Here is a 17,361-nt window from a genome sequence, read left to right as displayed (position 1 = left end):
GCTAAAGTATAGTTACAGGTTGATAAAAATAAAAAATAAAATATTAAATTTGACATTAATATCACACTGTCAGATACATAACTTGAAAGAAACATTATACAAACTCCTGCAGGAATCCTCAGTTTCATGAAGAATACAATGTAGAACTAGCACCATAGTTAAATGCTTTATGTCACAGCAGCATATTACTGAATACTTTGCAGAACAGTGGTGTTCTTGAGATAAGAAATTTCTATTTTTTCTGTTTTCTTTCATTCTTAGGTGTATCGTCTGTGTCACATACCTGTCAGATTTATTAATTTTTATTTTTGCATCATTTCTGGGTTTTTTTATATTTTCTCTGGATTCCACTTCACTTTGTAAAATGAGAGTACAACTCACCACATATCATCTGGCTTTCCTTGAGGTTATAAAGTGACAGCCCATGCAGAGCCTTGGGGTAAGCACAAACAGTTTCCTCTGCTATCCGCACTGAAGCATTTCTGGCCCATTGCAAGACCCACCTTAGGTTACAGTCACAGATCAGTGAATCAGTGTTGAAATGTCTACAAAGGCAGAGAATGAGCACAATTGGTACACATGCAGTTTCCATGAACATACTTTCTTCTGCTAGATTCAAATTATCTAATTCCAAAGAGAATTCTAGATAAATGCATAACTATGGATGCATGAATACAAAGATGGTCTGAGACAAACAATACAGTTTGTCCCACTGTTAATTACTTTCATAACATTATGCAAAAATTCTGGGTTTGGTTCCAGAACAGTATCATTGACTACTGAAATAATTTTGAGTCTGTGTTACTGCAGAAAATCATACTATAACATGCTTTCATTTACTAAAACCCCTCTAAGTAGCAACATTCAGTATACACTTTTAAATCTTAGCCAGGTACCATTCATATCAATAGTTGGGAACTGTTAGTATAATTCCAGGAAAAATATTTAACATTACTGGTTTTGTGCAATTAGAGGCCTAATACAATGTAATGCATAGAACCATGGAAAAGTTTAAGATTATAAAGTATAAAGAAAAAAAAAAGGGATGCTAGTCAGGAGGACTAGACTGGGCTAGTCAGGAATGGGGTTGAATTGTCAGTGTTATTCATTTCCCTGCAACAGGTAAAGATGGCAGCTCACCAACAGTGAGCCAGACATGGATAACAAAATAATGCAGATTTACTTTTGGAATGCATCTCCAGGAACAATCCTGTTTGAATTCATATTCAACTCTGTTATGTTAATTCTCAAGTATATTCTAATGCCTTTCTGAAGTACTTCAGATTTACAAACAAAAGGAATGATACTCACAGGGCTTTCAGAGCCAGAAGCTCAGAAAAAAGTCCATTCATGAGACTTGAAAAAATATTCCCTGACAAATTCCTATGGAAAAAAGAAAGCAATTTACTGTTGGTTATAACAAATACAAGAAGAAAAGAAAATTGTTACAGAATACAACTTTACCAATGCTAATTAAGAAGTTTTGATTTCTTAACAACAGTAAAAACATATTTAAATGTGGTACATTTCTTTTTGGTTTTGGTAGGTGGCAGTAATATTTAAATCATTTCACAAACTCTTACTGTTTTATTTTCACAGCAGAAATACATACAATGCACTTGGTCTCATAAAGAGGAAAAATTCTACATATTTAAAATAACAGAATTTCAGAAAATACTACTCTAGAATTTGAGTGAAATATTAATAAAATAATTAGTCAGTGAGACCCATATTGTATTTTTGTTGTATATACAGAATGTCACTTCCAAGTTAAAAAAAACAAACAGCATCTTAATTTAGTAATGTTCTAAACAATTCAAGCAAGTCCTTAAAGCAGTAATGAGTTTTCAAAGTGACTACACAAATAGTTTTATTACAAAGGACTTTAAACTCACCAATTTTTCCCATCCTTGAATTAGGACATTTCCATTTTAATTACTGCTCTACTCTTTCGTGTCTTGATGGCTGAATGGCTCAGCCTGAATACTTGCAAACAGAGGTAATTCACTTTTACAAACTTCAACAATATTGCTCTGCCACTGCCTTAGTAGTACAAAAATTAAATACTTAATTGTCAAGCAATAATGTCTTCTTCTATTCCCATAAACTTAAAAATTAGTGCATGTTCAAGATGAACATTTCAGAGCATATGAATTACCTACTTATGAAATACTGATACATGTTCCTTTCTATCCAGTGCCTGAACACTCTGTGTTTGAATTCAAGGTGGGTTACAAAAATTCAGTTATCAGTAAATTTTAGAGTTCTTCACTGGAGATATGTTGCAGATACAGAAAAAAAAATTAGACTGGCAAAGAGAATGGTTTCATTACTGATTTTACTTCTCTTATGTCTACAAAGTAAAGAATGTAGGCTAAACTGAAGAGTGACACTGAGATCAAGAGCCATGTGCTTGCAGTGAGGAATCCATCAAGCTGCAAGAGATCTGAACCAGGTAAGGAACCACAGTAAGAAAGACCAAAACTTGAGAACCCTGCTTTCTACTGAAACCTGTCGAGAAATCTGTGGATCAATGAATTCAAGTAAGAGAAAATTTTGCTAATTTATAAGTTTAAGACACTCTTGAAGCAATAACTAATTTCATTTTTGTATACAACTGAACACTTCAAAATTTCTTAGGCGTTTAAGACAAAATTCTGGTAATAGAGTATAAAATAAACTGGGTCAGCAAGAGAAAGTGAAATTATTGAGTGACGATGAGATGTGTTGATATAACTCAACTAAATTTTAATATTTAATTTAACAGTGCTCCTTTATACAGTTGTGGTGCAAAGCTTTTAAAAGAACTTTCAAGTACCTCTTCAAGTGTGGGTATATCTGAAGGCGGAAATGAATGTTTGCTTGTTGGTACATATTTCTGGATGTTTATCCTTTATTATTTTGGATTTGTCAACAGGAAACTAAAAATACTGAGCATTTCACAGACTCATTTAATCTCTTTTCTTAAAATTAGATGTGGTTTTTGGATGTAAGGCCTGACAAGGCATATGCTGCAGTAGCTCAGTGAACTGAGACATTAAAAAGACTAAATCAGAAACTGGTAACCCTGGCATTTACACTGAAGTAAATCAGAAGGACTCCAGTACTATGGAAGCAGTTACATGAGTATAAACTTGGTGACAGTGGACACCCAGTAAGTCCTCAACTGATGGGTGGGGAAAGCCCAGTCCTGTCCTGTGGCTTGTCCCCTGCAGTACAGGAAGTTTTCCAGCCTGATGCAAATCCCAGGCTCTCACTTAAACAGCTTCATATGGCAAGACAAACAGAGCACCAAGACTGAAGTTTGGCAATTCCATTTGGACTGAAGGAAAGTTTTGTGTCTGGTCAATATTTTAGGAACTGGGGACAAACTATAAATCATTTGCACAGTGCACATTCAGCAGATGTACCCAGACACTGCCAGAGGTGCTCAGTTGGTGTGAACTGAATCCATGAGATTTTAGGTGCCACCAAATTCACCAAGACAATTCAGCCAGAACTGACCTACACTTTGCTAACCTAAAAATTCCTGACTTGTATCCCATTACAGAAGATGGCAGAATTCCTACAGAATTCCTTTTTACCAAGTGCTGGAATAATTGAGTTCCTGACAGTGACATCAGCCGAAAGACAGCTATTCACTCTTCATACCCTTCTGGCAATGACCTGGTTTGAAGTTTCCATATTACCACTAATAATTAGCAGACCACCATAATGTTCACAGGGCTGTGTGAGTAAAAAAGTGACATATTTCTATGCCAAATAAACATAATTACAATAATGGATATCCAACAGTGGAAATATATTTTTCTTTAACAAAAATTTCAGAAGTCTTCTCAAATCACTCATGCATTTCTGACCTGATACAGCACTCTGTAAATACCTGTCTCTTTAGAGCACATAATTTACATTATATATTAAAATATTGTCAAATGTATAATGTTGTAAAATTCCTCCATTTCAGATATCCTAAAACCCCACATCAGCTTGATTTAAAAGCACATTTGTTCCAAAAATGTCTGTAACATCTAGTTTGCAAACATTTCAAACATAACAAATTAATGCACTCCAAAGCTGATAGCACTTACTATGCCATTAACTCACTCCATTAATAGAAAGATGTGCTTTCAGTTTTATCAGAGGTAAAACATTTCAGTCTTACTTGGAAAGTCCTACATTTTTAAAATATATCAGTACTTATGCTCTTACAGAAATTAATAAAGCACTTTTGCCAAAAGTTTTAACATAAATGACAAATGCCACAAAACAGTAAAAAAGAGTTACATGTGTCAAAGCACCATTTGAGGCAGAATATAGATAGAAGCTGAAGTATATAAATATGAGGAATGCTTCTCTCAAGAGCAGCATTAAAAAGTTGAATGCAATGGTAACAGATTGATCTGTGCAAAAAAAAAAAACCAAAGAAAGGTGGGACAGCAGGTGCAAAAAAAATGACAACTGAAGTGTATTTCCTTGTTTGCTGAAATGTTACTGAAATGATCTGTTTGATTAACTGTGTTACTGCTCTTTATTTGATTTCTGGCACCATACAAAGTGATTAGTTGGTGCAATGACATCAAGAAAGTCACACAAGAATTTGCAGTATAATATTATCACAAAGCTAACTGCTGCTGATGATTCAGAGGCAGGATGAAGAGTAAATCAGATCTAGTTTAATCAAACAATTGGTAGCAATGATAAAGTTTGGGTTTGACCCTCCAAAGGGAAGATCCAGCAGTAGCTACTTGTTGGAACAGATTTCAGGCTGCAACATTTTGAAACCTGAAAAGATAAATTATGAGGGACTAAAAAAATTGAAGTCTGATATATCAGCACAGTGGCATCATCCCAGCTCTTAATACTTAGATTAAATATAAACAGAATTAATGTGGATAGCAGCTCCATTACCTAGCAGAAATATATTTGCATACATAATTCTGGAACAAAGCACTGGGACATTGGGTCCAAAGGAGATTTGGAAGATTTGTTGCATTCAATTATGTCACACCTAGTTAGAATACATGCACCTCATCACAGCCAAAAGGTAATGTATTAGCCAAAAGAGGTAAACTGGTATCTTAGAAGATGCAATAAATCTACTCCCATACTGAGGCACTGCCAGCTGCATCTGTTCATATGACGTGAAAGCATTTTGAAATCATTTTACAGAGTAAAAATCATCAAATCCAAGAGGGTGTAAAAATTAGATCAATCTCAAGGAACATAATCAGAAGTCACTAGCTGCAGTAATTTCAGGGCCTGTATGAAATTTTAGGTTTCATTGGTAACTTTGAATTCAATTTCTGTTCCCTAATATACACGTCCTGACTGCAATGGAGTAAAAGTCTCTACATTATCAAGAGGCTGTCCATTTCCTGGGGTTTCTGTGTGTCTGCATGTTTGAAAAAACAATACAAGATGATACTAATTCTTCTTTAGTCAAGAATTCTGCAGGTTGTCCTACTGTCCTAGACTGGATATAACCACCAAGCCCTCTGAAGAGTGTCTGCATTATCCCTGAAAGCCCAGGCAATCCTCATCCTTTCAGTGAAGTATTTGAACATTCCTTTATTGAACCCAGTTTAGATTTATGCATCACATCATTGGGATAAACCACACTGTGCTAGTCTGGGCCTAGAGCAGATTTTTCAGCTCTAACTCCATCGTTTTTTCAAATTGAATTAGATTTACAAGATTGAGTGAAACACACTGTGTTATTTTGTTTCACCTGGCATTTGTGCTTGTAAACAGTACAAGAAAACCCCATATTTGTACTTCACAGAAGGCACATGAAAAGATTTATGTCCTTTGCTCCTTCCAGTGGACTCATGGCTCTCCCTACTGGTTTTGATAACAGCCTGCAAAGATGCTTCTGTACTTCATCTCTGCTAACATAACCCAGGGGAGCTCTAATTACCAAATCAACAGCTACATAAATCAACACACATGTATACATTTTTCTGTTTTCCTTCAGTAAATGCCTGTGGAACCAGTTCCATGTTTAAGAACTTGTCATCTTTTCCTTGTTACAAACACTGATGCTGCACTGAGTAAATGCTTCACCATAACCTTTCCAGAGAACAGCTTTCTCATCCCCCTCAAATGGCAAGTAAACACAATTCAGAGATAACAGTAGCAACAGAAAGGTAACCTATTGTCTTTTAAAAATGTTTAAAAAGTTTTTAATAAAAAAGTTTTTCATAAACTTCCAACAGAAAAAAAGCTACGGAGTGTTAGAAAAGTAACCTGGCAGCATCAGATTGCAGTCCACTAAGAGTGACCACTTCTCACATCACAGGCCAATTGAGATCCCAGTTCAAATAATTGCTATCAGCATTAGGACATCATACAGGATTTCTGAGATCGAGGAACATGTGATACTCTGAATTGCAGGGGACAGTTCCTCTTGATTGGGTCTGTGGCTGCATTTCTTCACAAAACAGTAGTGACCCAACAAGAGTGGTGGTACTCTTGTCTTTGGTTCAGTAAGGAGGACAATCCCTGCAGGGCAGCTGTAGCTTTTGACAAAGCAAACATGAATTGATTCACTTCAGATGAAAGAATAAGGTAGAATAAACTATTACTAAGCCTCTGATTTCTAAAGGACAGACCTTTGAAATACTGCTGCTAATAAAACAAATAAAATAATTAATAAAGCACTAAGCCACATAGACTACAATGCAGGATGTACCCATTTATTAGGTCAGTGGTAGAAAGGAAATTTAAAACCCAAAAATGACAAATGGAAGATAGACTAAATTTATTAACAACAAAATCTTACGTCTTGAAAAAAAATTCAGATTTTTAAAAGATCAAAGAACTACAGAGAAGATAACAGGAAAAGCTTAGTAAAGAGACAGGAAGAATTTAAGTTAAAATTTGGAAAGTATGCTAAAAACATGGTGCAAAAGATACTTCAACAATACTACTCTATTATAACTAAAGTTATTAAATTATAGGTATTATATATAGCCTAAGCATATCACATTGCTATGATTTTCTCTTCTGTTCAGTCAGGTTGGACATTTGGATGATATGTATTTATGGGAGAAGCCCACACTAAATCCTGGAAAGCATATTTCCCAAGACCAGCCCCAGTACTAATCTGCAGAACTAGTTAAATTTGAAAGAATACCCAGGTGAACTGTGCCTGCAAGGTTAATTCCACTCACATGGAAACACCAGTATAAATTTTTATGATCATCTCCTCTTTGTGTAGCATCATGCTTGATGTATATGAAAACGAAGAAATAATTTATCTTGCCTAGAAAATTAAAGATCTCTTTATATGATTACATGGATACACTGTCTATAGCCGCATATTGATTTTTCTACCAATATCTGATCTGCCAACATTTTTTTCCTTTATTCTTTCTTTTAAAACTCACTTATAAAATACAAAGAGGCCAGACTAAGAGGTCTCCAGTTACCAGAATCGTAATTTTTTCACTGATGAACGCACATCATAGCCACAAAAGCACAAAGAACCTGGTGTTAAGTGCATTTACTGTAAAATAAGGTAAGATAATGGACAAGACGGAATGGAGGGGAGTAAGACATTACTGATGCTCTGCAGAAATGGTCTTGTGAGTGATTGCATTTAGAGCTTTCAACAATGACCCTGCCTCACAGCATTAAGAGAATGGGAACATCAAATCTGGTAATAACAAAACCAAGGTTTGGTCAATGTTAAGACGAACAAGTACAGATGAACCTTCTTAAAGATGAAAGGACTTGTAATTTGTTAAATAATGTTATTCAAAGTGAAAAATGTTACCAGGCTGTCACTTGGAAACTACACTTAAGAAATGTCTTATTCAAATTTCTGCTATAAACTAGGGGATCAGAAGGAAAGCAATACAGCAAGCTCTGGATATACAGCCACAGAAAGACTGGATTCAAGAAAATACAATGTTTATGACTATGCAGAGTGAACTAGTGAGCCTTTCTGTGGTTCTTGCAGCTCAGAAAAAATTTGCTAATGCTAGGACAGATACTCAGGCTACCAGAAACAGTAGGGATATAACAAATCTGTACAAAAAGGAACTGCAATGGTGTGGTTTGATCAGCCCAGTAACCATGGGCAGTCAGCCTGATGTTTGTGCCTTTTCCCAGCATGTCTGGCACTGGTGAAGGGTGTGGAGATTGACTGCCACATTCTTTCCTGGGCTGCTGAGAAAAGGCACAGTACAGCCAAACACTGTCACAGACCAACTGCTGTGCACTCTCTGGGAATCAATTTCTGTGCTTTGCCACCAAGAGACTGATGTTCTGTGCTGAACTCATAATTCACTTTTAAGATAGGGCCTTACAGATTTGTGGATGGAAATTTTAGATCTTTCTGAGAGAGCATGGATTTGAACAGTTTCTATTTAGTCTGTTCCTAGAATCTAGAAACACATTCAATTTAATAATGTGACTGCACCATTTTGAAGTAAACTTACCTTCCAAGGTAATCTGGCATTATAATCACAGTGTTGTTCACTGTGCACAACAAAAGCAGACACAGAAACTCTCAACAGGTGAGTTGGGCTTGCCTAGTTTGGCACATCATCTGAGCTGAGTAAACACAGGGGCAGTTTGCACCTGTCCTTCATGTGCTATCAAGGCCCTGCCCATCATCTGTTCTCCTTTGTTTCCATCAGAGAAGACTTGGCAGAGCTACTCTCATTAATGGGATCTCTGTGTGCCAGATTTCAGCCTTGTACCTGGTGTTATCTTGACCTCATGGCATAATATCTTTCTAGAAAGATTTCCCTGTTTGTCCAAGGAAATGCCACAAGTGGCTGCAGAGGATGAAAATAAAGTATGAGATTTGTCACACACTGTGATGTAGTACAGGAATTTATTTCTCATTCAGGAATGAAGAACACAGATCTGAATGAAGCTATAGAGCCCTCCTGGGCCCAGCCAAATGTCCATTTAAACCAGGATTATTCCTATGAATTGTTTCTTTCCCAGACAGGAATTTACAGCCAACTTTAATTGTTTCTTAGACATGTAAACAGAAATTTCATGTTTAGCCTGTTTTTAATGTGGAAATGAAATTTAGTTCTTCACAGTTCTGGCAGATTTTACAAGTGAAATAGAGAAAACATATTTAAAATACCAACTCAGCACAATCAAAGGCTCAGAAAAGGGGCCTTTTAGTACAAAACCTACAACTTTCTTATAATGTAATCTTCTTGCCAACTATACTCAGGTCAGTCATGTTTCAGTTTAGATTTCTTCTGTTTAAAACAAAACCGGTGTTATACTCACAGTTTGTGAAGATTGTTAAGTCCAACAAACATTTCTGGTGTCAGGCATCCAATTCTGTTATTTGAAAGATCCCTGGAACAAACAAAAATCCCATGACACATTGAGTTTGTCTTATTCATATACATACCCATGGAATCACACAAAGCACCTATATTTTTAATACTTAAGGAATCAGAGACAAATGAGAAATAAAAACTTTTCCCAATATGTAATATAACTGAATTAAATAAATAGCTTATATATTACCATTATTGAGCAATATTGCACAAATCATACTGTGACTTCTAATTGCATTTAAATGGGATTTTACATACATGTAGCAAATAAAAGCAAATTAATATTACAAATATACAGAATTTTCTTGATCATTAGCACCTGCTTTTTTACTTAGGAAGAATACTATGCATTTTGTTTCATGCAATATTCAGCCAAAATTGACTTTTTTTTTTACTGTTTACTCATGTTTCATCTAATTAACAGCAGCCTTCCTCGCTGAAATCACAGAAACCAGAAGGCAATTAATTTTTGAGCCAGTGAGGGCAGTTTTGCTAAGTCCTTGTCAAGCCCTTTTAGGAGCAATATTGTGGCTTTCTGAGAGCACAAACTAAAAGCCATCACATTCCATAACTTTTGCCTGCAGAAAGCAAAAAAATGTTTTCTGTATTAGCCATACATGCAACTTAGTGCACAGGATGCCTACAGGAAGGAGACAAAGACAGGTATAAACAATTCTATTGCGGTAAAAACATGAATGATGCCCCTTGGTAGATTCTGAATTAGAGTTTGATTTTTATGTATTTGGTTTTCAATCTTAACCCAAATTTTCCTTCTCACCAAGTACATTCTTTTAAAAAAAAATCACAATTATTTGAGGATTTTAAGTGATCATGCAGCCAAGAAAAATGTTAAAATTTATCTCGGTGTATTTTTTGTTTTAGAATTAGAGGTAGTTTTCTGATTCCTTTACTACGTTGTGCAGATTCCATATTTTTCTGCTGATACATGAGAATACTAAAGTAATCAAATGAAAGACTAAAGGTTGCAGTTTGACAAATCCAGTTACTGCTTTCATGGGAACACATCCAATTAGCTGGAAAATGAAGGCAATCTCTTTAGAGTTCACTACAAAGTCGTCTTCTATCAGACAAAGAATATATTGTTGTGCAAGTATATGATGAAACATCACATTAGAATGAAAATATTTCTTAAATGTTTGTCAAGGATATTAAGTAGGAAACAGCTGAGATAATACTGAGAATACAATGTAGTGCAATAATTTCATGTTAGCACTATTCTTTGTGTTCTCCTAATAAAAGCTACATAGAAAATCTAAAAATGCAAGTTGAAGACAAATACACATATATATGCATCTATAGACCTTTCTATTAGAAGATATAAAAAAGAACCTACCCAGAATTCTTGGTTGGGTAATGCCTTACTTTTGTCTAGGCAAAGTCTGAACATATATGGAAGAATGCAACACAATGTGGGGCATAATCTGGGTAGCAAAAGCAGATTTTGTCTATACTAATCAATACGAGTACATATAAGAGTGACTCATACTAAAATATTATTTTTACCAAAATGAAAGAATAAACACTATTTTCTCTAACTTTACTACAGTATGTGTTATTTTCATAAGAAGATATATAGCAGTGGTTGAACTTTCAGTATTGTAAAACACGTTTTCCAAAAAAACATTAGCAAAAAGGCAACTTGCTGCACCTTTTCTCAGACCTGTTAGATTAAACATAATTCAGTTTATAATGTACAAAGCTGTTGCTCCTTTACAGAAATAAAACATTTAACTTACTAATGCTGACTTATAAAGTTGATGTCAGTGAAAAGAACTCTTTTGTGTTGAATAACCAAATGCCATAATTTCAGCGATTCATAAATCTACAATTAGCATTAATTTTGTGTGTACCTTTTTGAGTAAACCCTGGAAATAATTCTGTTTGTCATTCAAATAAAAATTATAAAAGTTCTCCAAATCATTCACAGAAAACATTCTTGAGAGCCTGTGGCTTGTCAGACTTGCCATAGCCATTTCTCTTGCAGTTTCCCACATTACATCAGCTTCTGCTTTTCTCAGCATCATTTATATTTTACACAGGAAATAAAAATATGTGAATGTACAGATTTAAAGTAATTACTGTATTCAGTATTCAACAGGAGTTTACACTATTTATTCTTTTTGCTCTTCTGTCTCCTTCCCAAAAGTTGCACACTGAATGAGGGAAGACACTTTCTTGTGTACTGTAGAACTGCACAGATTTGGATCAAATGTGGCACTCCAGCAATCAAACAATTCTCTGTCTCTAGATTGCTCCCAGTGTTACTTGTTCATATCAGCAACGGGGATTCTTGAGATTTGGCATGGCAAAACTGAACACTGCCAATTCTACTGTGCTGCAGAGTTTCCTTCTCTCTTTTCCTATGCCTGATGAGTTCCTCTCCCTTGATTCCTTTTTCCTGGCTGACCTGAAGGCTCCACCTGTGCAGTCTGTGGATGTGCAGCCCATGACTTGCACAGGTTTCCTGCTTTTCCCACAAGAGGTCAGGGTTGTGTTATTGGAGTGTGTGGCCAAAGCAACAATTAGAACTCATTTTCATTATTGTATTCTACTCCTATCCCTGTGCACAGAGTCAGTAAGAAAGCTTCAAACCTAATGCTCTTATTTGTACTAAAAATGAATATGCTACTCTGACTTCCTTATTATTATGCAACCAGCTCTCCACCCAAACACAGGAAAGCTGAGAGGCTGGTGTTAGAAAACACAGCTACAGGATGATCAGAGGGAAACCTTGTGCAGTGCTCCCAGCACACAGCAGAAAAGCAGAGGATCTGCAAAATTCTCCTCCTGTGGATTTGTATTCCTTCTCCCTCTCATCTAAATCTTCCCATCCCACTAAAATAACCCCTGTGTTCTCATAGGTTTTTCATAAGACAGCATACATGATGGCTAGGAAATGCCTGGCATGTGCTGATGGCCTAGTTAGCCCATGCATGGGCATTTGGAAGCTGTGGTTTGGAAAATTATAATCAAAAATGGGTTCATCTCACTTTTCCTTAGGCTGAGTGTAAGTAAGGAGGGTCTGTAGCCCTTGTTAATTAAAAGAAAAACTCCCAGCTATAGCATCCTACTAACTTAGATATTTTTACCCTCTAAAATGTAGTTTAAAAATCAGCCAGTGCTTCTGAAGGTACTATGAGAATCTTTCCCAAGACAGAATTGCAAGACTGATGGACAGGGAATATACTGTGTTTCTTCAGAAAACCACCATGAAAATAAAAAATATCAAGCAAAGTCAAGGTTGATGATATGGAAAATGGTGGACAAATTCTACAGTATGACAAAGTTTCCTTTTTAATAATGTATTTTATAGGGCTCATTTATGACAAAAATAAAAGAAAAAAAGAATTAGTGTAACAGAAACCATTGTTTGCACACATCTGAACTGTTTAGGCTATTTCTGATTAATGTCTATAGTGATATATCATCTGCTAAGCCGTTAATTGCCTTTGTAGGTATTACTTGTTAGGACACTTACTGGAGATCAAACTGATGATTTTAAATGGGAAAAGGCAAAAAAGAAAAGGAAATGGAAGAAAGAAGGGAAAGAAGAAGAAAAAGGCATGGTAAATGTAAAAAGCAGAGTGTGTGATTTTCTATTTTACAGCCAGTGCCCTTATTTGATTATTGCTTGGTGGCATATTTGAGTTGCCCAAGGATAGAAATGTCGATACAAACACAATTTTCAGAATAATTCAAATGGAATTAATACTTACAGGCGCTTCAGTTCTGAAAGCCCATAGAAAGCCCCTGGCTCAATTGTGCTGATCAAATTATTCTTCAGATCTCTAGAGAGACATAATAGGAGGAGCAGTTAATTATCATTTTACCTACTTTACCACTGTTATAGATGTGGAGTGTGAAGTGCAATGCAATTCTAACCTTTATCTGTCCTAGATAAAAGTAAGAATTTCTTTTAAATAGTAGCATCAAACACAGTACTTCACCTGCAGTTTATAAAAGAAAATATTTCCAAGTAAGATGGTTAAGATTAGACGTTTAAAAAAACCTGCTTGTTTTAATTCTTCTTTTCCTATTTATACTTTTCAAAACAAGCTTACCAGCCATTCTTGCCCCAGGAAAAAATGGTTTAATCAATGAGTGAATGAAATAATTAGTCAGCAAAGCAAGTGCCTTCTAGCTTGCTTATTCATTGTGCTGTGCACTTTGCACCTAATAAATTTCTCATTTCCACCTAATGTAGGCAAAGCAGTTGGCATGTGAGACAAACAGACAGGTCAGGTTTCTGTTCTGAAATACAGGCAGTTCCTCATATTTGGCAGATTGGCTCTTCATTTTGCACTTGCTGACAATCCAGAGGATTGGCTGTTTTACAGATAAAGAATATTTCACTGGCATTAGTAATCTTGTCTGCTCTTGACACAGAGCTTGGGGCCATGACACTGCTCTCAGCTCAGTCCCCACAGAGATTTACTACTGAACTGTCTCAAAGACTTTTGTGATGTGAACCCTGAGGAAGTGCCTTCAGTGCAAGCAGATAAACAGACCTAGGAGACAAATGCTGAACACTCTTGTAGGCAGTGTTCACTTTCTGACAATTTGCAATTCATAGGGAGCAACTGGTGCTCACTAATTTCAGCACTGCTTCTCAGGCTGGTCACTTCCAGAAAGTACAGCACACACAGTGCTTGACTCTGCCAAAGCACAGATGGACCAACAGCCACAGGAATCATCTTATTTGTGACTTTTTATTTTACTGCAGATAAAATGCACACTAGCTGAAAGCTTGAGTCCACTACCTGTGATTGGCCTGAAGGACAAGATTTCGCCCCAAATATTTACTTCACAGAAGGATATATTTTATTTTCAAAGTCAAAATCATAAGTGCTTCTACACTTTTCTAGTCATTTTTGCGGATCTCTTGAATACAGTTTCAAAAATTTGTGTCTCACACCCATTTCATTATAGCAATGATATTGATGAGTGATTTGTCCCTAATATCTGAGCTGGACTCTAACAGCCAAGTGCAGCTTTCAGCCTGCAACACCTACAGTCTTTAAGAATTGGAAGAAACATTAGGGTGATTTTAATATTTTGTGGTCGCTTGGTTCCCTGGTACCAGCAGCAGCTACTACATTTATCTATCATTCTTTGTCTTCATTTGCTCAAGATGTTCTCACCATTTCTTTAACTGTGATTTTTCCACAACTTATCATAAATAAAACAGTTTAAACAAAAGTTCTGCACCCTCTCATCCAGAGTCAATTTGCAAGGACAAGTCTTTTCTTTGGCAAAAGCTAATCTACACGGGTGTTTATTTCTTTGATGATTTAGGGTCTTTGCTCTGTGGGTGAGTCAAAGCCTCATTTTTTTAACATTCAAATATTCAGTACTAAACATTTGTGTCCATTCCTTTTGCTTGTACAGTATGTTAAATATGTAACTACTCAGGTCAAAGAAGTTATTGAACTTGCAGAAATCTATCCATATAAAAAAGACTGGAAGAACACTGTTTTCATCATGGAACAGTGTATTCTTACAACTCATAAGACAAAGCCAAAACCTGTCTCAAGCTTTACACTGGGACACATTTGTAAACAACTTAAAAGGCTTAGTTCATATGCAAATATGTGCATTTTAGGCAGGGGAATCTGCCAGTTTTAAAAATTAATCTTTATATCAATTACTCACATTCTGTGTTAACAGACAATTCATCTAAACCTTCTGCAAGTTGCCATTGAGCAAAGTGATCAGCTCTTATAGCCAACAGTGGCAACAGCTCAGTACAGACATAAAATAGTCAGGCTAAGTGGCAAACTGCTGACAGGTGAGTTTTAATGACAATCAAAATAGCCAAGTAGACAAAAGGCTTTCCATTTACTGAAATCTTCTGTGTTCTAGCTTATGGAAACTCTGCCCTGTTTCCCCATAACGTGTAACCACATAGGAAAAACCAGCATAATCCTCAACCATCACCTACAGGAAGAAAAAATTTAATGTTAGTAGAAGGCAGACCATTACATGGAAAAGTGTCCATCACTTACACTGTCATAAACAAGACATCTAGTCTCCTTCTTTTGGAAATTACACTTAAATTAGGTAGGTCATTTTTGTAAAGATATTCTCAGAAAATTGTAGATGATTACACTGCCCACAATTCTGGCACTTTCTTAGTAATTAGTACTATTGCATAATGTTTCCATATAATTCTGGCATAACAAAAGTTGCTTTCTTCCTTGTCATCCTTGAACACATCTTTTAATGTGATTAAAATTAATACTAAAATTACCACAACTGTTAAACACTTAAAATTTTTACTTCTGCATGTGGAAATCTCATTTGCTTCCCACCCACTTGTATTTTCTACTAAATTATTATAATTAAAATATTAAATTGGTTTCTCCCATTTTCTGATTAGGAAAAAGTTTGTCATATTGAAGCCTTAAAGCAATTAAAATTGACTTTCACTGAGCTAAATTAAGAAACCAAAGTAAATTTGGTTGTATGTTTACATTTTTTCCCCAAGAGCTACTGCTGAGGTTTGGCTAAAGGTCATGATCCAAGACAAGCCAAGCAGCAGCCCAGGCTGGGCCACACACATGCACATACACCAGACAAGTGATTTTATCATCAACCAAAGCAAGAGAGAAGGGAAAGAACCCCAGTATCATAATATTGAATGACCACAATGTGACCCAGTTGAAGTCCAAAAAGAAAGCTTTTTCTAACTAACAGTTATGGCTTTCCATCATTTCTGATGCAGCATTCTAACTTTAAAGTATCTGTTCCGAATCTGAATGACGTGTCATTAGTGGTGTGGGAGTATAGACCTGAAAATAAATCAAAACCAAGTGCCATGTACAAGTACAGCTAGAGGGAAGCTACATGAAGTTAGCTATAGTCATAAAAACTGCAGCACTTATATCCAGGCTGCAGAGCTGCACAAAACCAAAATGGGACAATATTTATAGAACTATATTTCCCCTAATATCATTAAGAGTTGCTAGATAAACCTCCTGCATGGTACTCTGATCTTAACTTGATCTATATAGGTAGAAGAACAATATAGAATGGACTGTGTTATCATTAAAAAACAATCTCAGATGTTTAGAGGAGACTTTCCTTTTCACCTGCAAGTCTGAACTTTGATAAATTACATACAATAGCCATTAAGCACTGTCTTCTTATTTGTAGGTATTTGCAAATAAAAGGCCCACAGGTAAATACAATCAAATATTCCTTTACTAAGTACCACAAGCTGCTGGAAATTTATCATTTTACACAATAAGCTTTCAACTGACTTTTACTTACTGAAAACATTTAAGAGAAACCTTAAGAAAAATAGCTGACTTGAGGAAGGGGAATTTGTGTTTGAAGTATTCACTTCCTGATGGCTTAGCTGAGAGGTAAATGAAATAAGAGGGACAGGCTCCTAATGGAACTTCATAAGAACATTTAATAACTACTCCAGGCCTCTCAGCTATTAGACATCATCTGTGGCCAAATCACCGATTACCTAAATGTATTCCTGAAATTCTTGATGCTTCAAGGTCATGATATGCACTTATATAGCACATAGTGGGGAAAAGTTCACTAAAGTATAGACAGTCCATGAACAAAAGAATCAATTTATCTTAAGCTATCTTAAACATCTTTGCCTTCAGACATTGCATATTCTTCCTCCAACTTACAATAAAAGTACTGTAGATATTTTGAATACATATTCATAACAAGAATATTCAACTAATTCCAGTACTTTGTTCAAATTCCTGACATTGATACATCTTGCATAAAAAATTATAGGTTGTACCAAGAGGACATCTGTGTTTAGAAAGCTGTCATTATGGTGCTGCAAACTTTCCAAAAAAGCTCTGAGAAGAGCAATCAGTTGTTGAGCAGATGCCAAATACCAATGAAATATGACTGACTTTCCACATTTTGCATACTACTATGAAAAAACAACAACAGCCAAAAAAAAAATATATATATAAGGTCACATCTTCCACTTCTTTCTCATGTGAAATATTACAGCTAAACTAAATGTCACCTTTGCCAAGAAATG

At 35.7% G+C, this 17,361-nt stretch overlaps 1 protein-coding gene across 1 annotated transcript in view; it reads right to left on the bottom strand.

The window, feature by feature from the left end:
- The window catches only part of ADGRA1 (adhesion G protein-coupled receptor A1), a 258,969-nt gene that overhangs the window by 148,785 nt on the left and 92,823 nt on the right, over positions 1-17,361 (bottom strand). Inside the window, exons 3-6 of the mRNA XM_033066167.1 lie at positions 13,055-13,126; positions 9,262-9,333; positions 1,312-1,383; positions 382-545 (exon numbers count right to left, since the gene is read on the bottom strand). Of these exons, the coding sequence (XP_032922058.1) occupies positions 382-545; positions 1,312-1,383; positions 9,262-9,333; positions 13,055-13,126 (380 nt within the window). The remainder of the gene's footprint in view (positions 1-381; positions 546-1,311; positions 1,384-9,261; positions 9,334-13,054; positions 13,127-17,361) is intronic.

Source organism: Catharus ustulatus, chromosome 8, assembly GCF_009819885.2.
Source record: "Catharus ustulatus isolate bCatUst1 chromosome 8, bCatUst1.pri.v2, whole genome shotgun sequence".
Taxonomy (NCBI): Eukaryota; Metazoa; Chordata; class Aves; order Passeriformes; family Turdidae; genus Catharus; species Catharus ustulatus.
This window is presented reverse-complemented; position numbering and strand designations above follow the sequence as displayed.